This window comes from Balaenoptera acutorostrata, chromosome 20 (assembly GCF_949987535.1).
Source record: "Balaenoptera acutorostrata chromosome 20, mBalAcu1.1, whole genome shotgun sequence".
NCBI classification, from domain to species: Eukaryota; Metazoa; Chordata; class Mammalia; order Artiodactyla; family Balaenopteridae; genus Balaenoptera; species Balaenoptera acutorostrata.
Genome location: NC_080083.1, coordinates 39,760,401 through 39,787,751, shown reverse-complemented (window position 1 = coordinate 39,787,751; position 27,351 = coordinate 39,760,401). Strand labels below are relative to the sequence as shown.

At 40.2% G+C, this 27,351-nt stretch overlaps 2 protein-coding genes across 17 annotated transcripts in view; one reads left to right on the top strand and one right to left on the bottom strand.

Annotated features, from left to right (window-relative positions):
* UTP18 (UTP18 small subunit processome component) overlaps positions 1-17,861 on the bottom strand; it is a 38,625-nt gene extending 20,764 nt beyond the window's left edge. The window contains exons 1-7 of the mRNA XM_007176505.3: positions 17,450-17,861; positions 15,707-15,819; positions 13,116-13,214; positions 10,984-11,051; positions 5,982-6,070; positions 4,538-4,663; positions 3,921-4,095 (exon numbers count right to left, since the gene is read on the bottom strand). Coding sequence (XP_007176567.2) covers positions 3,921-4,095; positions 4,538-4,663; positions 5,982-6,070; positions 10,984-11,051; positions 13,116-13,214; positions 15,707-15,819; positions 17,450-17,782 — 1,003 coding nt within the window. The 5' untranslated portion in view covers positions 17,783-17,861. The remainder of the gene's footprint in view (positions 1-3,920; positions 4,096-4,537; positions 4,664-5,981; positions 6,071-10,983; positions 11,052-13,115; positions 13,215-15,706; positions 15,820-17,449) is intronic.
* Positions 17,862-17,913: 52 nt separating this feature from the next.
* The window catches only part of MBTD1 (mbt domain containing 1), a 70,812-nt gene continuing 61,374 nt past the window's right edge, over positions 17,914-27,351 (top strand). For 7 of the 16 annotated variants that reach the window (XR_450494.2, XM_007176500.2, XM_057535500.1 and 4 more), the window contains exon 1: positions 18,301-18,551. Coding sequence is in view for 6 of the 16 variants with exons in the window: in XM_007176500.2 (XP_007176562.1) it covers positions 18,531-18,551 (21 nt within the window). In the remaining 10 variants the exon portion in view is untranslated. Of the gene's footprint in view, positions 18,266-18,300; positions 18,552-19,174; positions 19,239-23,724; positions 23,823-27,351 lie in introns of those variants that run through there. The other 9 variants (XM_057535511.1, XM_057535510.1, XM_057535512.1 and 6 more) reach the window with 5 other exon arrangements.

Sequence of the window (27,351 nt, the reverse complement as noted above, 5' to 3'; positions counted from 1 at the left end):
ACCAAGAGACTACATCCTAGCTTCCTTGACTGGAATCAATCCAGACACATATTTCCAGTCACTAGGGTTACTTCTGCTAGGGATGACCATCTTCTTCACAATGACTCTAGTCCTACTACGGATAATATTCATCCCAAATTTTGGGCAAACATTATATACTGACTACAGCATACGGAAAGAAACAGCTCCAAACAAATGGAAAATATCATTACATGATGAAGCAGAGAAGGGAGGTTAGTTCTGGAAACCCCTCCAGACCCAATCCTAAGAGCACAGTGGGAATGCAAGACAGAACTCAAAGTGCTCACCTTGGAGCCTACAGCTGGGCACCACCACAGTCCTGGAGGACTGCAGACTGCACAGGTGTCACAAGGGCAACAGTAAACAAACTTCCCTCATACTGTGTGGGACCAGTGTGAACACAGACCCAGGATGGCAGCAACAGAGGCAAAATGCCAGAGGACTCTTTACACAGTCCACTGCTCTCTGCCTGCAGTGAAAGGCCTTATGTTTTTGGCCTGAGTAAGCCTGTTGTTTGGGGGTAATTCAGGAAAGGGGGTTGTCTTCAAGAAGGAAATACTAGACTTCCAACAAATAAGGACAAACAGTTACTTTATCAATTAATTGGAAAAATAAGAAAGATCACCATATTTTTATCCAAACCTTACAGTGTATTGTACACCAGTTATATGTATATAGCATTTTACTTTTGACTTCACAAAAGAATAGTGATAATAAGTGCTAATATCAATATTATAATTGCTTTTTATAAAAGCTAGACCTTTCAAAACAGAAGCCAGACAAAATTTATAACATGGCCTTGAGATAAAAGATATAGAGCTTTAAAGATGTCAGGTATAAATGTTTCTATAGATTAGGGAATGAGATTTTTTTTTTTTTTTTTTTTTTTTTTGGCCACCCCACACAGCATGTGGGATCTTAATTCCCAGACCATGGATTGAACCCACGCCCCCTGCATTGGAAGCACGGAGTCTTAACCACTGGACCGCCAGGAAGTCCCAGGAATGAGATTTTTAGGTCAACTGCTGAGCAACTTATAGGTAAGAAAAAGAATGGCCAATTTGATTAGAATAGAGCCAAATTCCATAGGATGGGAAGTGAACTGACTGTGATCAGACAGATTATATGCTGTTCTTAACAATGACAGCAGTTACCAATGACTGAGCATTTACCAAGTGGCAGGTGGTGCTTAGTTACAATCTTCTAAAAAGTTCTTTTAATATTTTAGAACCCTTGAGTTTACAGAAAGAGAAAACTAAGGCTCAGCAATGACCATATGCCTATAAATCAAAATGGCTGCCTGACAAACTAATTTGATTCCCAAATGGTCAAATTCGTTGTGTTTTCCTAGAACAAGACAGCTCCCTTAAGAACTGCCCTTCTGGGACTTCCCTGGTGGTCCTGTGGTAAAGAATCCACCTTGCAATGCAGGGGACAGGGGTTAGATTCCTGGTCAGGGAACTAAGATCCCACATGCCTCGGGGCAACTAAGCCCACGCGCCGCAACTACTGAGCTCACGTGCCTCAACTAGAGAGCCTGAATCTGCAAACTACAGAGCCCACGCGCTCTGGAGCCCATGCACCACGCACCACAACTAGAGAGAGAAACCCCGCACACCACGACTAGAGAGAAGCCTGCACGCCGCAAGAGAAGATCCCACATGCCTCAACGAAGATCCGGTGTGCCGCAACTAAGACCCGATGCAGCCAAAAATAAAATTAAATAAATAAATCTTAAAAAAAAAAAAAAAAAAAAGAACTGTCCTTCTAGGGACTTCCCTGGTGGTCCAGTGGTTAAGACTCGGTGCTCCCAATGCAGGCAGCCCGGGTTCGATCCCTGGTCAGGGAACTAGATTCCGCGTGCCACAAATAAGAGTCCGCATGCCACGACTAAAAGATTCCCGCATGCTGCAATGAAGATCTCCCAGGCGGCAACAAAGATCCCGCATGCCACAACTAAGACCCGGCACAGATGGATAGATATAGATATAAGAACTGTCCTTCTAAACGATGCAACTGAAACTGCTTCTGGACTTTGAAATAGTAATCTGTGGTTCTTAACCTTTCTGTGTGCCAGTCTGGTGAAGTGTATGATACCCTTCTCAAAACAACGGTTGTTTGAAACTTTTGTAACTGAAGGAAATGCTAAATTTCAGTTAGAGATTAGTGAAAATAAAGATGGAATATTTTTCCTATCCAGCTTCACAGACCCCTGAATTTTGAGAATCCACAGACCCCACTTTACAAGCCCTGACAGGTTAGTGGAAGGAACCCTCAAAGCAGAATTCTTCAGAATGCATCAATTCTGAATTCTTCATTTTTCAGACTTGCATTTGCAAGAACCAAGAGCTCACATACACGTAAGGCTTGCACATCCTAACTTGTCAGCAATTTTCCCCCTTGTTCTACTGTCCTTAATTAATTTCGAGTTATTAATACTGTTTTATAATCACGAGACTGAGAATTATATTCAATAACATAACACCACAAGAAGAAATACATTTGATTTACCATTACTATTATAATTATCATTACTACCAAGTTACGCTTATTGAAGAAAGAGAAAGAAAAATATTAAAAGGCAAAGATAAATGCCATGTCTTAGAAGAATCCGGTGATCAGATACACAGCCCTCCACACCAGCAGATCCACAGTACACATCACTAACTACTGGATCTCAGCCACCCCTGGTTTGCTTTTCCCAAGAGGATGCACGGCAAGGAAGGACCAGAGCACATTCCTTTTGATTAGTGGAATGACATTTAAGAATAAAAACTACTACATGTTGCTTTCTATTTCAATATGGGGAGACACTTCAAGGTTTTCCAACTCAAAGGGAAGTCCATGGACCAGTAGCATCAGCAGCATCTGAGAACTTGTTAGAAATGCAGAATCAGGCCCGCCTCAGAACAACAGAATCAGAGTCTGCATTTTAACAAGATCCCCAGGTGATTCATATGCACATTAATGTTTGAGAAGCACTGATTTAAAGCATAAATAGATAAATTAAAAACCCCCTTGGAAAGGATCACTGAAAGTGTCAGGAACACAGGAAAGACAAGACTGGAAACACTGAAAATAAACATCATAAATGTTTCTAAAGTTGGCCTTACTCACTTTTAACCACCAGCAGAAAAAAGACTGTACAGAGCAACCTGTAACCTTTACAGTCCCACATATGTGCAATTTAACAGGGAAACTGCCAGCAAGCTGTAGCATATGACAACAACACCTCTCAAGATTTATAATGTTAACCCAACCAACTTCATTACAAGGACTTTAGTTCCCAAAGTATTCATGAAGGTGTCACTATATTTTTGAGGTAATGGGAGTAAGAGAAAGCGGAAGAATAGATAAGGCAGAGGAAAGATAAATTTTCATCTAATAAAAAATATGTATTTTTCAAGTAGTTCATTCTTTAAAATACATTACGAATTCCAAAAGCAGTGCTTTATTTCCTTTAAATGTAAACCAAAATTGTATTATAACAAACAGCAGAAGAACTGGAGGGCATCCAAATTTCAGATCAGAGAAGTGAAATAATTTGTCCAAGGAAATAGAACCCAGGTCTTTTAGCTCCCAGGCTCATGTTCTTTCTGCTGCAGCAACTGCTAATTTTACAGCCAAGTATTTGCAACTGCTTTTCTGGTCTAGGGGAATATATATTTGCAAATTATGATCTTCTTCCCATAGGTACTCAGTAAGTCAGTCCACTTTTTTCATTCAAACATGTTATCTCAACAACATGACATTTTCCAAATACTAAAACCAAAGAAACCCTTATTTTTAATAATACTATGGGGAGGAAAAAAAGTGGTTGTAAATACTGTTAAACAAACTCAACTATGGGCTGGGGGGAAGGGGGTGCATGTCAGCTATATGTTCATTAGAAACCTTACCTCTTACTTGATGCACAGGAATTAGCTTTCCAGCCAGCATATCATAGACATAAAGAACCTTGCTGTGAGTACTCGTGGCTAAAACCTTTTCTCCATTAGCACTAAAACAAGCTTTAAAGATTGGAAACTTTTCCAAATAGATGCTCTGAATTTTAGGATTTGTTTTTCCATCAACCTGTAAGGAAGTACAAAATATTCCTTTTGATTATTTCCACAGACCATGTATGCTGATTGTAAACATTTTTCACTACAAGTCTTTTTTTTTTAATTTATTTATTTTATTTATTTTTGGCTGCGGTGGGTCTTCGTTGCTGCATGCAGGTTTTCTCTAGTTGCAGTGAGCGGAGGCTACTCTTCATTGCAGTGCACGGGCTTCTCATTGTGGTGGCTTCTCTTGTTGCGGAGCACGGGCTCTAGGCACATGGGTTTCAGTAGTTGTGGCTCACAGGCTCTAGAGCACAGGCTCAGTAGTTGTGGCGCATGGGCTTAGCTGCTCTGCGGCATGTAGGATCTTCCGGGACCAGGGATCAAACCTGTGTCCCCTGCATCGGCAGGCGGATTCTTAACCGCTGTGCCACCAGGGAAGTCCCTACAAGTCTTCATTTAAAAATGCATACCTGAAATAGCGATACAGCATTATCTAGTCCAGCGACCATCACAACCTGTGCACGAGGATGGAACTGCACAGACGAGATCCGAGCAGTAGTAGGACGTTCAGCATTAGCATGCTGGCAGTGCTTCATCTACAGAAAAATAAAGCTGGAATTTTATCAATTCGAATGGGTTAACATTATTTTCTTTAAAGCATGAAGACATTATAAAGTAGTTTACAATGCAGAAGAAAGCACATTGGAAGAGTAACCAGAAGACCACAGACAGCTCTGCTACCAACTAGTATTCTAGTACAGTGCTTTACCATACAAGAATCCATTTTTCGGGGGCCTCCTCTACATTAAAAATGCAATTACATAAAAAACACAGTATCATATGATGTTTTCTTTGTAACCCCTGAAGATAAATTTTTGTGGTGACTACATTTTCAATGGAGGTGAATTCACCCTATGAGGAGCTAAATGAATTATCTGCACAGGGTTGGGAGAGACAGAATCACTCTGTCTAATAATTTACCATAATAAGGTCCCCTCTCGCCATCTAAATTCACATGCTACCATTTTATAATGGGGAAAATTATGTCAAAGAGAACTGTTCATTTGACATATATTTAACTGAAGCAAGTGCTGGGTAGGCACTTGGTTACCACAATGAACAAGTGAGACACAGTGATGAGTTAGACAGTAACTAGAGTAAGCCAGTTCAGATAGGATGGCAAGGAAAGACACTTCTAGGGCATCATGTGAGCAGAAAGGTGCCACTTTAGGTAAGATGGCGAGGAAAGACATTTCTAGGGCGTCATGTGAGCAGAAAAGAATGAGTTGGCCACTGGCAGTGCTTAAAGAACACATGGAGGGATGAGCAAGAGCAAAGGTTCAGGGGCAAGAAAGAACTTGGCATGTGCAAGAAACAGAAAGAAGGCCTGTGTGGCCTGAGTAAGGAATAAGAGGAAAAGGCATCAGATGAAGTTGAAGACATAGGCAAAAGCCAGATCCTGTGAAGGGCAGGGTAGACTATGGTAAGGAATTCAGATGTTTTCAAAGAGCAATGAAAAGTGACAGGACATGATATTTTATTTTTAAAAGATCCCTCAGGCTACTATAGGAAGAACGGCTTAGGAAGAAGGAAAGTGGTAGTGGAGAGTCTAGCCACAAAGCTGTTGCTTTGCACTGGGCGAGAGATGAGAGCAGCATGAACAAGGCTGATGCCAACAGAAGAACAAGAAATGCAAAAGGAGGAATCAAATAACATTCCTAAAAAATTCCTGGGAACATAATTTAATCTTGTTTTTGCAAAACGTAAAAAACCTAACACAAATATTTACCAAGGCAAAATGACAGCAAGCACATTTAATCCCACAGATAACAGGAATCCATACATTTGTAACTGGGAAGTATATTGGATTTCAGAGGTAATTAGTTGGATTGACCCAATTTTACTGATTCTCACCTTTAAGATTCCTTTAGGAAGAGAGGTTGATGTGGATATGAAATTCCCAGTCCTTTGCAACAAATCATCTTCATCCTCTTCACTTTCATCTAAGTCAAACAAATCCATAGGCTGATCTTTAGAATCAATGAGATGGCCATTACCTATCCCAAACATCTATATTTCAAACTTCAACTCCCCTCCCAGTCTCCCAACCTCAATCATTTTATTTAAGCTGCAAATGGTAAAAGTAAAACAGCAAAATAAATTTGAAGGAGAGAAAGAAGATGACAAGACCTCAATGTATATGGTTAAAATCAAAGCCTGACTCTGGAACGAAAGACACATTCACTACAGTGACTAAAACAACATGAAATGAAATAAAGATGAAACGGAGTCAGCATTTAATTTAAAAAGAGAAACTCGTAACAGTGGCAAGATGGGCAACAGGATGAACAGCAGATCTAGCTTAACAACTCACAGGAAAAAGAACTAGAACTTGTAGCTGACTGAAAGAACAATGCCAGCAAACTGTGTATCAGAACTTCCAAGAGAGGTAATAGGGCTGCTTTTCCCCTGGAGATGACTGATGATTCTAGTAAAGAAAGCTGAGAAGCTAAGCAGAGTGTTTAATAAAACACTTGTAGGGTTAAGAGAGCAAAAACTAGCACCAAAAGCCCTCTAAGGTTCCTAAGGGGTCTGGTAAACCACCAGGCTCTGGATTGTTGCCACAAAAGGCTATACATAAAATTAAAGGTAAAATCAAAGAATTACGAGAAAATCTCCCAGGAACTGAAACCCGGCTTTGAATCCTCACAGTCTCTGACTAGAATGAGATGTTCTAGGATTGCTAGTGCCCATTGCCCAACCACCTACCCAAAAACAAATACATAAATTCTCTGGAAAGAGATACCATTGTCCTAGACCTCTAGTTAATCAATACTATTTCTCATATACAATGCCCACCACTCAACGACATATAACCAGGTAAATAATGACAAGGTAAGATAACTTAACTGAAAACCTAAAGAAAAACAAACAATCCTCACAGGAGATCTAGATAATGAAGTTATCAGACATAAAATTTTTAAGTATTACATTTAAAACTCATAGAAAAAGAGATCAGGTCTGTGGTCACCAGAGATGGAGGGTAACGTGAGGGGAATTGGATGAAGACAGTCAAAAGGTACAAACTTCCAGTTATAAGATAAATAAGTACTAGGGATATAATGTACAACGTGATAAATATAACTCTGCTGTATGTTATATATGAAAGGTGTTGACAGTAGATCCTAAGACTTCTCACCACAAGGAAAAATACTTATTTTCTACTTCTTTACTTTTTTATCTATATGAGATGATGGACGTTCACTGAACTTACTGTGGTCATCATTTCATGGCATATGTAAGTCAAATCATTATACTGTGCACCTTAAACTTATACAGTGCTGTATGTCAATTATATCTCAGTAAAACTGGAAGGAAAAATAATAATAATAAAAAAAATTTTTTTTTTTTTAAAGATTTATTTTTTTTTATTGATTAATTGATTGATTGATTGATTGCTATGTTGGGTCTTCGTTTCTGTGCTAGGGCTTTCTCTAGTTGTGGCAAGCGGGGGCCACTCTTCATCACGGTGCGCGGGCCTCTCACCGTCACGGCCTCTCTTGTTGCGGAGCACAGGCTCCAGACGCGCAGGCTCAGTAATTGTGGCTCACGGGCCCAGCCGCTCCGCGGCATGTGGGATCTTCCCAGACCAGGGCTCGAACCCGTGTCCCCTGCATTAGCAGGCAGATTCTCAACCACTGCGCCACCAGGGAAGCCCAAAAAAAAATTTTTAATTTATGTTTAACGTATTAGAGATAATGAAAGGCAAGACTCAGAATTAAGCCAGAGAACTAGACTATTAAAAAAAAAAGAACCAAATGGAAATTCTAGAACTGAAAAACAGTAATTAAAACTAACACCCCAGTGGATGGTTTTCACAGGATATCAAAATTACGTGAAGAGAGAATTAGTGGTCTGGAAAAAGGATCAGAAAAAAATATCCAGACTAAAGTACAGAAAGCAAAAAGACAGAAAATACAGAAAAGAACACAGTCTACAGCCATACCACCCTGAATGCACCTAATCTCATCAGAAAAGAACACAGAATGTTTTAAAAAAATTTTTTAACATACATGTAATTGGTATCCCAGAAGGAAAGAAAGAATGGAACAAAAACAATATGTGAAGAGATAACAGGCAAGAATTTCCAAAACTTAGAAGAGACAGGTAGCCAGGTTCAACAGCACCTATGAAGACCAAGCAGAATACAAAGCAAGCTAAAAAAACTGGAAAACTGCGGCAGGGGGCAGAGGGGCGGGGGTGGTGGTGAATAAATTGACAAAACAGCAACAATAAAACTCCGTAGGGCTTCCCTGGTGGCGCAGTGGTTGAGAATCTGCCTGCTAATGCAGGGGACACGGGTTCGAGCCCTGGTCTGGGAAGATCCCACATGCCACGGAGCAGCTGGGCCCGTGAGCCACAATTGCTGAGCCTGCGCGTCTGGAGCCTGTGCCCCGCAACGGGAGGGGCCGCGATGGAGAAAGGCCCGCGCACCGCGATGAAGAGCGGTCCCCGCACCGCGATGAAGAGTGGCCCCCGCTTGCCGCAACTGGAGAAAGCCCTCGCACGAACCGAAGACCCAATACAGACAAAAATAAATAAATAAATAGAGGCATCTGCATTTAGATCACATACAAACCTTTAAAAAAAAAAAAAAAAAAAAACTCCGTAATATTAAGGAATTACTATTGATTTCTGAAGGTGTATGATAATAGCATTATAGCTATGTTTAAAGGAGGGAGTACTTCTCTTTTAAAGATACTCAATCTAGGGACTTCCCTGGTGGTCCACTGGTTAAGACTCCGTGCTTCCACTGTAGGGGGCACAGGTTCAATCCCTGGTCAGGGAACCTGCATGCCAGTGGGCCAGGGGAAAAAAAAAAAAAAAAAAGGTAATTCAGGAAAAAAAAAAAAAAGATAATCTAGTATTTACAGATAAAAACAAATAATATGTTGGAGATAACTGTGAAGCTGGGTTGTAGTCACCACTCTGCCAATAAGTATACCTTGGACAAGTCACTTCTATCTTTTTGAACTTTACTCCCATCATCTGTACAATTAAGGTATTAGACTTGGATATCCCAGATAGTAACAGACTGGCTGACTGTTGACCTAATTCATTTCCTTTTTCTCCTGGGCACAAAGACAAACTATATTTCCTGGTATTGCATGCAGTTAGTGTGGCCTCATGACTGAGTGGCCAATAAAATGTAGGTGAAAGTATCACGTACCACTTCCAGGACAGGCCAATTAAAAACTTCCCTTGGTGAGCCTTCTCCCTCTTCTCCTATAAGTCAACTGGTGGCCAATATCTTAGGCAACATTGGAAGACACAGCCTGAAGATGGCAGAACCTCTATAAACTTGGGTCCCTTAAGTAGAGCATCACCTTCTCACCACCTCAATTGTACTCATGGGAAAAAAAAAAATTCTACTGGATTAAGCCACTGGGATCTGGGAGATTTTCTGCTTCAGTGTCAGCATAAACCTAATCTATAATTACATGGATCTAAACTGCTGTAGTTCTATGAATGCAATATTCTAAAATGGATAATAAAATTATATTTCATCCAGGAAGGTAAACTGATGACTGAGGTTTATAATTATGCCATGTAAAAAAAAAAGTGACAGGATGGGACTTCCCTGGTGGTCCAGTGGTTAAGACTCCACACTCCCAATGCAGTGGGCATGGGTTCGATCCCTGGCCTGGGAACTAGGATCCCACATGCTGCGTGGGGTGGCCAAAAAAAAAAAAAAAAAGTGACAGGACAAGATGATTAACATATTAAAAAAAAAAACCTAGAAATATATTTCTCAAATAACAGAAGAGTTTTATATGAATGAGAGATAAGATTATATCTCTTCAAAAGGTAGGACTACAGAGTATAGGGAGGCTAAATTTCAATAGTTAAAAAAATTACAATTAGTTCTTAAAGAAAAGAGGAAGAAATAGTCTAATAAGGAGCACAACATTATTTGAAATATTTAAGCAGAGGCTAAATTATCATCTAACCGATGTTGTAGAGAAGTTTCTTGCAGCAGATAAAGTCGGGCTACATCACTAAGAGTCCTTCAACCTCTAAAAGTATCTGGTTGGAAACCAGAAGGTAAGTTTCTACTTAATAACAGATTGAGTTTTCTAACAGAATTATATAAAACTGGCTCCTTGTAAGGGCTCCCTATACGTGGATACCATGAAGACTGACATGGGTGGGGAGAAGGGAGGGAGAGGTGATGATGATAATCGAACAGAGGTTCATCAGATACCAAAGATGCTAAGAAAGGAGCTCCTGTATTACAATGGGAGGATATACTCTAAAGTTCCTCAAGGACTTCAAAAGTCAATTCCAAGTCTAAAATTTATAACTCCAAGAACTCAAATCAGATCTTGGCCAAACCATCCATATAATATCTAAACTCAAAGATCTAAACAGCAGAAAACAGTTTTGGTACAAGTCAAACTTAAAATCTGGAGTTGAAAAATAGGTTTTTAGAAAGTGAATAATCATCTGGGCCTAACCTGACATGTGCTCCTTAGAAAGACATTCCATTTCCTAGTGGATAGCTAGATCAGCTGCTCATGTCTTTGGAAGGGGCTCTGAATGAAGAAATAACACTACTACTTATTTTTTACTTAATCTATGCCATAATGTAACATAGTTCTGTTGAGGAAAAACATCATAAAATTCATCCATTATTGTCTCTACAAGTAAAGAATATGCTACTAAATACGTCTACACTATTGTAAAAGAGCTTCCTTCAGAGAAATGGGAGACTTCAAAACCAGACATTAAAAAAAAACAAAAAAAGACATATTTCAAACACCAGGTTTTAACAAGCCTCGTGAGAAACCTCAAATAATAACAGAACAGAAATAGGAATCTATTTACCAACTTAAACAGAGGCGTCAACACTCACCATCTGAAGATGTTTTCCGCTTATTGGTCTCTGCCCAGGCAGGTACTCCCCCCATGGCATGCTGGAATCTAAGCAAAAATGTAAAAAATAAAATTTTGTAGTGACCACTGTATTTATATAGAGCTTAATACATTTAAAGAATATAGGTCAGAGCATGAATAGAATCTCTTCCAAAGAAGTTATCATCTTTCAGAACAGAAGGGCTACTCACACAGGATAGTCCTAAATTGGTAACATTCATGAACTTCTAATCACCTGGATACATATTTGTTGTTACTTATTTACATCTAGTTACATAGTTGTCTTAGTTGCACATATCAAAACACCAGATTTGGTGACTAAGTAAAGAAATAGAAATCTCTTTGTGGTTATAAATCAATGCTATAGTACACAGAGTACACAAAAGAATACTAGAACATGTCTGTAAGAAAACGACCAGATTGGTAAAATAAACAAAACTTCATCATATATCCTTTGAATAAAATGGGAGCATTTCATCCTGGAAAAATTAAGCTTCAGGAGAAGCATGACAGTTATATTCTGAAGGGCTGGTATTTGGAAGCCTGAAAAGAATCATTCTGTTTAATGCAGAATCACAGACAAGTCCACCAAACTAAGCCCACTAGCCATAAGTAACTAGAAAACTGGACAAAATATGTGAAGCTATTTTCAGAAATTGGACAACAGGCAACATAGGACTATGATCTCTAAGAGAAGGAAAGTAACAAGGTGAGCAATGCCATTACTGGGATTTTCCCCTCAAGGCATTTTTATAAGACCCTGACACAGAGACAAGGAGAAAAAGATCAGACTTGAAAGAGGCTGAAACAACAGGAATTTGAGGGGCAGTCAACTGTAGAAGAGGAAGAGAAAGAGCTCCAGAAATCTGCACAGGGGTCCACAGACACTTCTTCTGAATACTAAACTGCATGCTCGTAGGATGAAACTCCATGAGGTCAAGCAAAGAACTACTAGGGGGCTGTAAGTTGCACAGAACCAAAGCTCAGACATTTGAGTTCAACCAGTCAGAGGAAGGGTCCTTACTGAACACTCAGGGCATTCAGGAGAGATCCCAGGAAGGTCATACCTTAATAATGGGGCTAAACCAGCCTATAATAAATGCTACTGTAGAAGAAAGCTAAAAACAAATCCTGAAAGGATCAAAGTGATTTCCAAGTCAATTAACTGCCTGCCAAGACAAAGTTCAACACACGTTAAAAGCAAAAAACAAAATCCAGACACTGAACAACATTCACACTGCCCAGAATCCAATCAAAATTACTAGATATACAGAGAAGCAGAAAAACATGAACCATAACCAGAAGAAAAAGCAGTCAACAGAAACAGAAATGACAGACCTGACAGAATTAGCACACAAGGACTTTAAAATAGCTAATACACATAAAAAGGAACAAAATTGTGCCATTTGCAGAGATGTGGATGGACCTAGAGTCTGTCATACAGAGTGAAGTTAAGTCAGAAAAAGAAAAACAAATACCGTATGCTAACACATATATATGGAATCTAAAAAAAGAAAAAAGGTTCTGAAGAACGTAGGGGCAAGACAGGAATAAAGACACAGACATAGAGAATGGACTTGAGGACACAGGGAGGGGGAAGGGTAAGCTGGGATGAAGTGAGAGAGTGGCATGGACATATACACACTACCAAATGTAAAACAGATAGCTAGTGGGAAGCAGCCATATAGCACAGGGAGATCAGCTCGGTGCTTTGCGTCCACCTAGAGGGGTGGGATAGGGAGGGTGGGAGGGAGATGCAAGAGGGAGGAGATGTGGGGATATATGTATATGTATAGCTGATTCACTTTGTTATACAGCAGAAACTAACACACCATTATAAAGCATTTATACTGCAATAAAGATGTTAAAAAAAAAAACCAATAACATCATTGATTATATTTAAATGGCGGGATTACAAGTTTTTTCCAAAATTTTTTGTACTTGTATTCCTTCTCAGGCCCCCATACTAAAACTTAATCATGTCTTCCAAGAACAATGCTCTTCCAATTCAAAATGGAAATCTGACTACCAAAGAAGCCAAAGACTGAGCAAATCAAAATAAAATACTGGTTATAAATACATCTTGGCAAACCTATGAAAAAGGACACTTACTCTTCCTTAAGTCTCTTTTGAAGCTGATCTTTTGAAAGTTTATTTTCACTGGCATTTTTCATCATATCTTTCCGAAAACGATTGTTCATCATGTCAACCCTATAAAAAAAACAGAAAACAGCATGCTTTCAACAACTTAAAGGATCAACATAAATAGTTGCTGCCTTTAGTATTTTGAGCAAACAATACAGGTCAAGATTTATAAGATGTGGAACATCTCCAATGTACGTTCTCCATTCTTCCCGAAACAAAAAGGAATCTCCAATATTTCGGATGATCTAGTTTACCCTTTGAAGAGCTATTTCAAATTCATAATTACTTACTAGACACAGCTTATGCCATTCACCAAAATAAATTCCAGGTAAATCAGAGTTAAATACAAAAAAAACAAAAACAAAAACAAAAACCCAAACCTTAAAATACTATGAAGGAAAAATATAGGCAAATATTTCTCTCTCTGAAGAACTTTTTACTAAAAACAACAGCAAAAAAAAAAAAGGAAAAGAGTCAAAGACTTCACTACATAAACATCAAAATATTCTGTGCATCAGACAACATTAAAACAAACTTAAAGGCAAACAAAAAGTTAGAAAATAATGTGCAATAAATTTGACATATAAAGGTTTGAAATTCTCAATATGTAAGGAGCTGATATACTAAAATCATTAATAAACAGTCTCATCTGCCATTTGCAACAACATGGATGACCCTGAAGGACGTCAAGCTAAGTGAAATAAAACAGACATCAAAGAAAAATACTGCATAATCTCACTTATATGTGGAATCTGAAAAAAGCAGAATACATAGAAGCGAAGAGCAGAATGACGGTTACCAGGGGTGAGAAGGTAGAGGGAAAAGGGAGATGTTGGTCAAAGGGTACAAAGCTGCAATTACGCAGCATGACTGCAGTTAATGACAGTATTGTACACTGGAAATTAGCTAAGGGAGTAGATTTCAGGTATTCTCACCACAAATAAAAATGGTAACCATCTGAAGAAATGGAAATGCTAATTAGTTCACTTGAGTGTAGTAATAACTTCACCATGTATATATATATAGCAAATTATCATGTTGTACACCTTATATACAATTTTTATTTTAAAAGTAAAAAAACAAAATGAAAGAGTCGGGCTTCCCTGGTGGCTCAGTGGTTGAGAATCTGCCTGCCAATGCAGGGGACACGGGTTCGAGCCCTGGTCTGGGAAGATCCCACATGCCGCGGAGCAACTAAGCCCGTGCGCCACAACTGCTGAGCCTGCGTGTCTGGAGCCTGTGCGCCGCAACAAGAGAGGCCGCGATAGTGAGAGGCCCGCGCACCGTGATGAAGTGTGGCCCCCGCTTGCCGCAACTAGAGAAAGCCCTCGCACAGAAACGAAGACCCAACACAGCCAAAAAAAATAAAATAAATAAAAATTAAAAAAAAATGAAAGAGTCTCCAGTAGACAAATACGCAAAGACATAATAGAGACTACTTTTAAGAAAAACCAATGACTAATAAAAAAATGTTTTCTCAACACAAGTTAGATATTTCCTACCCTAACCTGTCACCCTAAACTGACAATGTCTGAAAAAAGAGAAATCATTGCTTTTATTTTTTTTTAATATTTTTTTGATGTGGACCATTTTTAAAGTCTTTATTGAATTTGTTACAATATTGCTTCTGTTTTACATTGTGGGTTTTTGGCTGCGAGGCATGTGGGATCTTAGCTCCCCCACCAGGGATCGAACCCGCACCCCCTGCACTGGAAGGCAAAGTCTTAACCACTGGACCGCCAGGGAAGTCCAGAGAAATCATTGCTTTTAAAATGGAGTGAAACGGACACCTTTCAATGAAAAGGTAAACTGGCAGAACCTCAGGGTCAGCCTGGCAGTATTTATCAAGAACCTTAAAAATGTCTGCTCTTTGATTAAGTTAGTCTACCTCAAAGAATCTTTCTTAAATAATTTTAAGTAGAAAAAGATTTATGCGTAAAGATGCTCATCTCAACATCAATCTATTAAAAGGAAAACTATCCAATGATAGCTATGTAAATTATGGTTAAGTCATATAATGGACTATAATACATCCATTTTAAAATGTTTATAAAGGTTTTTTTTTTAATTGGGGAGAAATATTTGCAATACAATATATTCTCATCTTAAAGTACATATTGTACATGATGGTTAACTTTTTTTGGTCTTTACTCAATTTGAGGCATTGTGTTAAGAGCTCTACATACACTATTTAATCTCAAGAGCCTTCTGATATAGTTACTATTATCTCCATTTTACACATGAGAAAAGGTAGGTTCCAAACTTGCCAATGGTCAGTTAGGAACTGGCCAAACTAGGAGGCAAACTCAGGTCTGATCCCAAACACTGTGCTCTTTTAGCTTTTCTATACAGCACAGAAGAAAGAGGGAGAGATGTATGCCAACATGTTAACAGTGGTTCTCCCTCGCTGATGGGATTATGAATGATCTTTGCTATACTTTCCAGTATTTTTCAAGTCTTCACGTAATCACATATTCAGAAAGAGAACTTTCTTAAAACCTGCAAAGTAACTTTTGAAGAATCCAGAGGGACTCCAGAATAAAAATTAGGCAACCTACATCTCCTCCTCTTCATCTTCTTCATCCAACCAAACTGGCTTCTTTTGAAGTGGAAAATTATCTTTTGCTTCATTCTCCACTTCAGAGTCACCTGAGTCTTCTTGTACTTGAACCTAGAAAAGACAAAATGCCCACAAGCACTGAGTCTTTCATGCCCCATGGTGGCAGACTTTGCAGAATGGTGGCTTGCAGAATGCTTTGTTTTTATGGCCCTCTGATCAAATTATGGGACAGAATGCTACCACAGCAAATGCTGGAGATGGAACAGAAAATGAGGAGAATAGAGAACAGCACCACCCGCTGGACACGTGAGGTAAGATGGAATAGTCAAAGGGTCAACTTGCTGAAAGGAAAAGACCAAGTAAGACAAGTAAAAAAGGTAAGTTGACAGATGAATAAAGGAGCAGGGAAAATCACAGAACTACAGAAATCACAGGACCAAAGGCAGACACCAAAGATAAAATAACATGACTGAATGTCATAATTAAGTCATATTTCATATTCATAAACATACTTCTCCACTTTTCTTAACTGTTCTTGACCCCCTATCTCAAGAAACTTTATACTATCCAAACAAATCTAAATCTAGACCACAGAATTTCACCTGAAGTGAGCTTGAGCTTTCCCAAAACCACATGATAGAAATGTCCAAATGATTTCTACTTGCTCTATTATTGGCCTATGATCCTTCAAAGCCCAACAAACCCCACCTCACTTAAACTGTTTCTTTTCCCGAATGGGAAACTGTCACACAGTTCAGCATTTTTCCAGTAGTATTTCTCTATCTCCCAACTAGATTCTGCAACCTCTCCCATAAGCACACAAAGGAGATTCTGGCAATCAACTGATACTTGCTAGGTCTGCATTCGTTTATCAAACTGAGTAATTCTCAGTAAGGCTTTGCTTGACTACCCTATGTAAAATCTCAGGCCCGCTCGACACACGCTTATCTCCCTTTCTTGAACGCCTTTATTTTTGTTTTTTCCTTCAGCACTTCACTGACATAACTTGAATTTTATCTTCTGCCTCTGCCACTAAGTATCTAAGCTCCAAGGAGGCAGGGATTTTTGTTAGTTTTCGTCCAGTGCTGTTTCTCCTCCAGTGCCTAGAAACTGCCTGGGACTCCCTATATTGGAAGAAAAGACAGGTATAGAATTAAAAAAAAAAAAAAGCAAAAAGCATGCAAAAAAATTATAATCAATCAATCATGCAGGGTTTTCACTGCCAGGAAAAGTATCTGGCGCCAAACTGGCTCACAAATACTACTTTAATAGACGAATACACTGTCACTCTCAAAAGCTGGCTTATCAACCACTCGATGTGGTTGTTAACACAGACTACCAGGCCTGTGCCCACGAATTCTGATTTCACAAACGAAGTGGAACCCCTGAATCACAGCAAAGTATTGAGGCAGGCGACTGAATGACCAAGAGAGAAAAAACAGAGTCTGGGAAGAAGACAGTGGAACTGAGCCACTGCAACTAATCGAAAGATGCTCACGATTAGTTAGCTAAACGAATATGTGTTGAGCGCCTGCTGCATACCAGGCGCAGCAGCTCCCTCGGGGGCGGAGAAAGGCGCGGTCTCCGCCCTCCCGAGACTTTCAGTCTGGCACCCCTCGGCGCCTGCATTCCCGGTTCCCTCCCACCTGAACGCTCCCCTGCGCCACAGGTCGCCCAGGCTCCGCCCCCGGAGGCACACCGCCCATCGAGCGCCCAGCCCGCACACCGCGGCCTCCCTCACCCGCGGGCCCCGCAGACGCCGCAGCAGCGCGTCCTCGTCGTCCTCGACGTCGCCGAAGATCAGCTCCTCCAGGCACCGCTCCACGGCCGGCTTGTCCTCCTCCAGCGTCTGGCGGTTCCGCTGCCGGAGCCGTCTCTCCTCCTCCGCCGCGACTACGGCGGCCGCCGCGCGCGGCCGGGCCGGCGATTTCCGCTGAGATGAAGGAGCAGCCTTTCGGAACGGCCCGCCCGGCCCCGCTCCGGCTCTATCGTCCGGCCTCATTCGGGTTTTCCGGTCTGGTCTCGCTCCGGCTCTCCGGTCCGGTCTCGCTCGGCTCCTCCGTTCCGGCGGCATCGCTCGGTTTGAGAAGGAACGCAGGCGCTCACGTGGATTCTCACTGCGCGTGCGCCGAGGCCCCTCGCTTTCCGCAGTGGCTGAGGCCGCAGGGGGCCGGAAGGAGGCTGCACCGCCCTGTGAGCACGTGACCAGCACTGTTCTCTCGCCCCCCCCCCCCCCCGTGTAACGCCCATCCCCTCACGAGCCCCTCCCCGTGTGGGAGTTCCTCCGAGAGAACCAATCTTCCGGGTGGAGGGGGAAGCGGCGTGACTGGAGTGGAAATTTTTTTCCAACACAACTTCGCAGCTGCAATTGATTGAAAGGAGCGCAAGAAAGCCAGGGTATAAACTGAGATGACAGGCTAAAACTGCTACTCTTCTTCCTAACGTTTTAACCACTCGACTTACACGAGCCCAATCGCCTTTTCCACCCCTTCGTCTTGGTACGGCCCTTGGAGTACGGAGCCTGCAGAGGGTCCCACGCTGGAAGACAGAGCGGAGGGTATGTAGGGAAGTGGGCCAATCGGGGCGCGGGTCACGGCGCAGGCGCGCTGGGGAGGGAGGGCTATGCTAATGTTGTTGATATCCTGGGGCCACCCGAGTTAAAGGGGGGAAATCCGGGGGCTGCCGCCGCCGCCACCGGTCTGGGCCCAGTCGGGGCCCCCCCCTGTAGTCGCCGTAGTCCCGGGGAGAGGCGCCTGCCCCCAGCTCGGGAGGGGGCGCCGCGGGCCCGGGGAGCACGGACAACCCCTACCCATGAGGCCCTGATGGAAAACACAAAGGATCTGGTGAGAGCCGAGCGCGGCAGCTGCTTTGTGTGCCAGGTGGGGGGGACGCCGGCAGCCCCCCGACCCCAGGAACCCCTGCAGCCCCCTGACCCCGCTCCCAGGCCTGCTTCTCCATCCCACGCCCCCTCCACCTCCGGAGCCCCCCTCCCCCTACCGGCCGTTAAACGATTCGGGGATTCCCCTCCCCCCACCCCCGGACTCATCAGGGTTCTCTCTATTCTCTTTACTTTTTGGAAGAAAAATTTTAGAAGAAAGTTCTCTTCGTTCCGGCCCCCCGTCCCCCTTCAGCTCTGGCTGGGGGAGAGAGAAAGGCTGGATTTGAGACTTCCTTTTTTGACCGCCCAAGAATCGGGGAGTGGAGTCCTCACTTCTCCCAAGGGGGCAGAGTTTTGGTGCTTTGCAGGGGAAGGCGCCTCTCCGCTGTGGGGCAGGTGCCACGAGGCGTTTCGCACGTGGAGGTGGAAAAATTGAAAGGGGGCGGGGTGGGCACGTGTGGGATGGGAGAGGTGGGAGTGGTGTTTGGGAAGCAGCCGCCTAGGCCGCCTATTTAAAAGGGTTCTAAGTCGGTGGGCTTTTATGACCGTTGCGTTCTCTTTTGTGAAATAAGAATCCTAACATTTCAGAGTCGGAAGAGACATTAGAGGTCACCCAAAGCAGCCGTCCCCTGTGCAGCCTCTCTGACAAGTGGTAGGTAGCCTGGCCTCTGCCTAAACCCCTGCAAACACTGAGCGCTCGCTGCTGCCATGGAAAGCCCTCGCCGTTCAGTTCTGTTTGTTGTTTGCCTACCCTTATTAAACTCTTTAGACTCATTCATGTTCTTATTAAGTGGATTCCCTTCCTACTTCTCAAATTTTCTCTCACATTCTCCTCACCCACCCACTGCTCATTGGCCTATATTTTGTGTGCCAGGAAAGAACAGCAGGGAAGTGGGGGAAGGCGGGCTTGAGAGATAGTGAGGGCCGGCTGAAAACTTTGCTGGGTCAGTTCAAATGTGCTGGCTTCTGTGTCTGAGAATGGTTGATATTTTTCTACAGGAAGTTTGGGAAATGGGATCTGGGGATTTCATGGCTGTTTTCTCTCACTAGTGAATCTTTTTAAAGTTAGAAATTTCAGCATCCTATCTCAAAGCACATTTCTTGTTGCCTAAATCACTTTCCCTAAGGGATGCCTAAATTGCCTCTTGGACATAGTACCAAAGCTGTTAGAAGCATCTCCTGGTAGAGGGATGATCAGAAGAACTGCACTCCCCACCACCTCCTCCTTTTGACCTATGTTTTTCTTTCAAGCTGGGCTTCCTGCTTGGGGCCCCTCCTTCACAATACTTTCTCTTTTTCTTTTCCAATTTTTAATGAGATATGAAATTTTTGCAACACTTTAATATTTGCCTAGAGTTTGCAATATTTTTCATGCTTCTTATATTAGTATGCCTCAGTAGTTATCACTCGGTGGTTTAGATAGTTCAGTTCTACTATTGTCACTTAGCATTTTTCTAATATTCTCCTTCATTTGGTGAGCTATGCTGCTTCCAAAAGAAGTTTTATTGGCATAGGAATCTTGGGGGCACATGTTTTCCTCTTCCTAATATGGTGAAGTGGGAGTCAAGACATAACAGATAAAATGTAGAAGTAACGAATCTGGTATAAAAGCCAGAGAGTAAATTTTACTTTAAATTGCCAGTCGCCTGTTTAAAATGTTAGAGCACAGAAATTGTTTTCTCTCCCCCTTTTGTGACTTGGAGACTGTTGCTCTGCTCTAATGTGCTTACACTGTATTTTTTTTCATTTCTTTACCTCTACACCAATGAGTGTTTAGAAGGAAAATAGCTGTCTTTTTTTGCACCACCTCCTTCTCTGAATAACAAGTAGCTTCTACTTATGTAGAACCCCATACTCCACGCTTCTGGGTGCCTTGCAAATTATGGCAAAAACTGTCTTGAATAAGTATCTGTTGATAAGTATCTTATGTTGAACCATGTTTTTTAACTGTCCAGTTTTTAATTTTGTACACACTTTGACATATGATATTTTCTCTAAATCTAGTCACTGAAAGTTAACATGGGAATGAATACTAGATAACTGATAAAAGTTAATGGAGCTGCATAATTCTGTCTTGAAAGTTTTCATTAACGTGAAATTCCCAAGTTCCTGTTCACTTTAAACATGAACTGTCATGACTTAAGCTGACTAACTTTGGAGACGTTTGCATTCTAAACATACTAGACAGGAATGACTGGTTTTGTTTTTAAAGAAGACACTACTGTATATTTTTATGGCTGGTTATATGTTGATTTAATTAGTGTCTAAACCTTTTCTTAGATGTTCAGAGGCTTCAAACCCTCAGTTTCATCAGAAATTAAAACTATTTAAATTGTTTTTAACATAGTAGTCAAAGGAAGGTTAAACTATAGCTTAGAAGTGAAAACAACCTATTAATGTTATAAATACTAAACCACTGGATTACTGAAAGCCATGAGTTCTCAGTGATTTGAGTGACCACATCCTAAAATTAGACAAGTCACTATTCTTTTGGTTGCTCCTTGTTTCTCAATTTTTCATCTTTAAAATGTTTGCTAAGTAAGGTTTAACTTTTTCACATTTATAATGTTAAGGTAAGCCAATTATCGTTAGTTTCAGAGTTTCAGATCCAAAAGAAAGATTAAAAACATCAGGATGGTAAAAGAGGAAGGAGTTAACAATAGTTAAACTAAGATATGCCTCCTAATACTAGTATTCTTAACTGTCCAGGGCTACTTTTAATTTTGTACAAAAATTGCAGATTGTTTGATTTAGTCATTTATTTTAAATAAACCTTTGTTTTTTTAGGATTTTTTTCCCCACAAATTTAAAATTTCTCTTCTTACTTTACTTCAACCCACAAGGAAGGGTGGAAAGAAAATAATTCCCACTTGAATAAACCCTAAATTTATGGGGATGAAGTGATACAGTATGAGGGACACTGGCAGATTAGGTTAGCATTTCAATTCTGCCACTGAGTAACTTCATATGCCTTGTTGGACAAGATTCTGTGCCTCAGTTTTCTCATCCTTAGAGTGGAAAGGTTGGTCTAGAATTAACATTATCCAATAGAACTTTCTGCAGTGATGGAACTGTCCTATATCTGTGCCATCTGTATGGTGGCCACTAGCCACATGTGGCTGTTGAGCACTTAAAAGGTAACTAGTGTGGCCGAGGAACCCAATTTTCAATCTGATTTAATCAGGTGTAAATTTAAATAGCCACATGTCTGCCACACTGGACATACAGATAGTAGAACAGTGTTTTCCAAGCTTAGCTGATCACCACAATCACCTCTTGGGGATCTTATAAAAATACAAAACCTCTCTCTTGTGGGTTATCATTCAGTAGGTCTGTGGTGGAGCCTTCTTCAGAAAGGTTTTTATCAGATTGGTTAGAGCAATACTGCATGAGAAGATTTCTGAGCTCCCTTCTAGTTCTCACTTTAGTATTGATAACTTAAAATGTAATGTAGTAGAAATGAGCTACGGACAAAGTTGGCAAACTGGCCAGGCTCTGCCTCTGCCACCTCCTGACCTGTGATCTTAACGCAAGTTGCCTAATCTCTTCAGGCTTCATTTTCCTCATCTCAAATAAGGGCCAGGGATCAGCCGTGCCTTACTCCCAAGGTTTCCGTAAACCTCCAGTCAGACGTGATGACCACTGTATAAGAAAATGTGAGCTGCTATAAATGATAAAATGTTAAGATATCTATCCAGAATCCCTTTTTCTTATTTCCCTTTTCACTGTATTATCTAATTCCTACTTATATTGTAGAACTAGTTGTATACAATACGCATTAATTAATTTAGTAATGTCTTCATCCTTATTTATTTATTTATTTTTTAAATAGATTTTCGGTCTTTGACTTTTTTTTTTTTTTTTTTAGAAATTCACGGTCTTTTATTTATTTATTTATTTATTTATGACTGTGTTGGGTCTTCGTTTCTGTGCGAGGGCTTTCTCTAGTTGTGGCAAGTGGGGACCACTCTTCATCGCGGTGCACAGGCCTCTCACCATCGCTGCGCGCAGGCCTCTCACCATCGCGGCCTCTCTTGTTGCGGAGCACAGGCTCCAGACGCGCAGGCTCAGTAATTGTGGCTCACGGGCCCAGTCGCTCCGGGGCATGTGGGATCGTCCCAGACCAGGGCTCGAACCCATGTCCCCTGCATTGGCAGGCAGATTCTCAACCACTGCGCCACCAGGGAAGCCCCTTATTTTTTTTTGTACCTGCTGTTTTTTTTAAATTATTTATTTATTTATTTATTTATTTATGGCTGTGTTGGGTCTTCGTTTCTGTGCGAGGGCTTCCTCTAGTTGTGGCAAGCGGGGGCCACTCCTCATCGTGGTGCGCGGGCCTCTCACCATCGCGGCCTCTCTTGTTGCGGAGCACAGGCTCCAGACGCGCAGGCTCAGTAATTGTGGCTCACGGGCCCAGCTGCTACGCGGCACGTGGGCTCCTCCCAGACCAGGGCTCGAACCCGTGTCCCCTGCACTGGCGGGCAGATTCTCAACCACTGCGCCACCAGAGAAGCCCCCAATTTTGTAATTTCTTGTTGTCTCAACTATTTGGCCGTAGTTTATAGTCTAGTTTTAGGACATGCATATTAAGTTTAACACTTTTTTGTATTTCTGATGCTTAGCATAATGATTTGTATATATTGCTCAGTAGATGTTGGATAATACCATCTATTACTTTACTATTAGACTTCAAAACTTTAATTAGCTAGTTTCAGATTATTTTATACACCAGAGAAATAACCCCCTTGTGTGCACATGTGTGTTTAACTCTATTTCAATTGTTCCATTATTAATACCCTATAGTGTTTATTGTTACTGATTGTGTATCTTTTGAGCAACCAGCTCCAAATATATTTTTAAAAGATAAACACCAAGAGAATGTCATCATTTTACATCAGTATTTTTAGGTATATCAAATCAAGATGATGCTGAATAACCTATTTAACTTATTTTTGCTACATTAACATTATAAATGCTCTTGTTTGATAACTTAAATTACATTTACACCTCAGCCCAGCCTTAGTATGAATTCAGTTATTTGGAGTAGAATTGATAGCTGATAATGAACGATCTTAAAGACCCTCTAGGTTACTGCATTTCAGACTTAATTTTGACAAGGTCATCTTATTTTTAATTAGCTTTTCAGATTCATACTTAAGGATTCATAACTTTCTTCTGAAGAACTGAAAGCGCATTCATGTGAATTATTTTATTTTTCAAACATCCTTCCTGTGTGGTAAGTGGTGTTTTCCTTATTTAGAAGAAAGGGAAACTGAGACCCAAATAATTGTTACATCCAAAGTCCTAAGTAATAGAACCAGAACTTGAACCCAAAGAGATAGAAATTTGTATTTTTTATATATCAAAGATAGCTTCCCTTTGCTCACTGTTGCTTTAAATCTTAGAGTATTGTTATGTAGAACATTGTCCTCTCCTGTTCTTCTCTGGGTACTTTTCACTTTCTCTAGGTAGGATACTCAGGGTATTATTGCTTTCAGTTTAGATGACTGTATCATTGACATGGACTTACTCTTTCACGTTGAACTTGTGGGAAGCAAAAATCCAACAATCCCAAATCCTTACCATTTATTTTTCTCCTAATAGTAAGCTTAGAAAGCACGAAAGCCCTTCTGTTTAGCCCAGTGAATTGTATCTTGCTAGTGATATGAGGAAGAAACCAGCGAGAGCTAGGTAGCTCTTACTGAGTCCAGTCATCATAGAGTATCTGTTAATTCTTATTTTGAACTTTGTCAGTTCACACATACAACTTTCAAACTTAAGGTTCTAGAAAACTTACATTCCATGACTAAATATAAAACTTTGATAATTATATGGGTCACTGTACCCTGTTAGTGCGGATAGTGGAGAATTGGTTAACTTTTGATTAGTTTATTCATGTTGAAATTATGCTATTAGTACTTGGTTGCATATTTATATGTGCTTGCATTTAGAATCTCAAATATTTTCTGTAAAATTTCTCCTGGAGAGGTTTACACTTTTGTTGCAACCTGTGGGTGATTATACAAATAAGTTAATGGTTATACTTTTTAATTCCTTTGTAGATTTTATAAGGAGGAAGGTTCATCAGGGTTACAGTCACGGTAGGAAAATGAAGTTCTATTGCAATTTATGACTTCTTCCTACATTTTGTCACTCTAAAAACCTCTTTTTTGTTTTATTTTTCATTATAGAAGTGTTACATATTTGCTGTTTAAAGAAAAAGAAAATGAAAAATACAGAAAAGTTAAAATTATCCTCCCATCCCATTCTCACACTGTTAACAGTTTAGCTATTCCTTCCAGGATCTTTCTAAATGCATACATAAACAAACAGATATATCAATCTGTGCATATACCAGCATATATTGTTTCTTTTAATAAAAAATGAGTCGTATTATTCGGATTTGGCAATTTACTTTTTTTCACTCAGTATTGTACCTGTAGTAAATCACCCCCCTACTGATGGTTAGATTGCCTTCATGTTTTCACTATTACATTATTGCTGCAAGAAATATCCTTCCACATGGATTCTTGTGTCCTATGAGTATTTCTGAAGGATAGATTCCTAAAAGTGGAATTCCCTGGTCAAAGGCATGCTCATTTTTTTTAACTTTTCATAAGTAATACAAATTGCCTTCCAAAAAGATGGCATACATTTGCCTTCCTACCAAGTGTATATGAGTGCTTTTTCTCCCATACATAAATTTGCCAATGCCAGATATCATCAGTCTCTCAATTTTTACCAATTATTGAATTTTTTAGAGGTAGTTTATACTTTATAAAAATTAACTTTTATTTTTATAAAACTAATGCATGCACTTGATAGTATCATGTAAACAATAATAAAAGTGTACCCCAAAAAGGATCCCTTGCAGCAATCTTTTTTTTCTCTTCCCAGTTCAGCTTTTTTTTTTCCTTTGGCCATGCCTCACGGCATGTGGGATCTTAGTTCCCCGACCAGGGATCAAATCCATGCCCCCTGCAGCGGAAGCATGGAGTCTTAACCACTGGACTGCTAGGGAAGTCCTAAGACAACTACTTTTAATTCTTTTATCTTTTTGATCTAATATCCATCTCCATAAATCTAAATATTAGACTTCCATTACCTGATGTATGAATTTTAGGTATTATATTTTGACTTCCTCTGTGCTAGTTGAGGAGTCACCATATATGCCCTAATATTAGGCAAGGTTTCACCACCTGCAGTCATCCCATCACCTTATATTCAAAGCCTTGAGTAGTCACCTAACATGATTTTTCAGTTTTATTTTGAAGAGCAGTGTGTTCAGAATGGCACATTACCTGAAACAGTTTTATTTGATATTTGTTTTCTGTGCTTACAGAAGTTAGCTGATAGAACCATAATTAAGAAAGAAAGAGAAAGGAGGTTAAAATTGAACATAGATTTAAGATTATTCCCTTGATTCATATTGCTAGTGTTCATTTTAGCTGTATGACCTTGGGCAAATTACTTAATCCGTTTGAACCTCTACTTCCTCATCTGTAAAAAGGGAGTAATATTTGTAAGGATTCAATGCATTGCTACATATTAAGTGCTTAGAATGTCCCTAGAACATATTAAGCATCCTGTAAGTTGTATGACTTATATTAGTTGTATTACTAATCTTAACAGGCTTTTTACAAATAAGTAGCAAAAGTATTTCATAAGATCACTGCGGAATTTACAAATAAACTCCTGTAGAGAAAATGTGTTTCTAAACTGAATTAGATGAAAATGAACAAGACTTACTCTGGAAAACTGTCAAGTGATACAAAAAGTGAATCTAATGTGTGACAGGTGAAGTGTTTCAGAAAATGGCAAAAGCAGTATTTCTAAGATAATATATTCTAATATACTACTTAAACGTGTATGTATAGACTTCTAAGTCTGGAGAACAGTGGCAGAAGCCTGATGCAATTTTCCCACCCACCTACCTATAAACCAATAAAAAAGCATGTATAAATCACACACCACCCCTGCCTTCAGCATTAAGAAACAGATTACCACAACCTTCAAATGACCTATAAGCAGAGAAATCAGATTCCAAGAGCTCCTCCTGCCCATGTGAAGAGTGGGAAAGGGAAGTATTAACAGGTTTGTTGAAAGAGTTTAGGGACATGGAAGGCTTAGATGAAGCACAAAAATACCACTTCCAAAAGAGAGAAATTCATCACTTAAGTTCCAAAATACTGAACACAGGTTTGAAATCTGATAGTTCACAGTTCCAGCCACAGAGAAGAGCTTGAAAGCAAGCAATACTAGAATTGGTAAGCTGAAATTACCAGTGCTTCATAGGGAAGGAGTGAAGACATGGAGACTTGAAGTCATGGATAAAGAGAAAGAAGGAAGAGGAAAAAATAATCTTTCAGAAAAAGAAAGAGGATGTTCTTTAACTAGAAACTCTGACCATGAAATGAATAGAAATAGAAAAGAATGGGTCACATCCATACAGAACTTCTCTGAGAAGAAACAGTGTGAATCAAAGTATATCAGCTGATGAATATCCCTCCTTCTCCCCAAAAAAAGAAAAAAGTGAGGCAGAAGAAAATTGACACAATAATACTCAAAATGAAATAAAACATCTTCAAACCATATTTGGTGATAAGGGTAAAAATCTTCACTCAGAAATATAACACAGAACAGAAAGGGACAAAAAACGATGAAATAAAGTCAGATTAGATTAAACCGAGAAAGTAGAGGGAAAAAAATCATATCAGAAATGAAGACTAAGTTACAAGTTTCCCAACAAACAATAGAGTCAAATG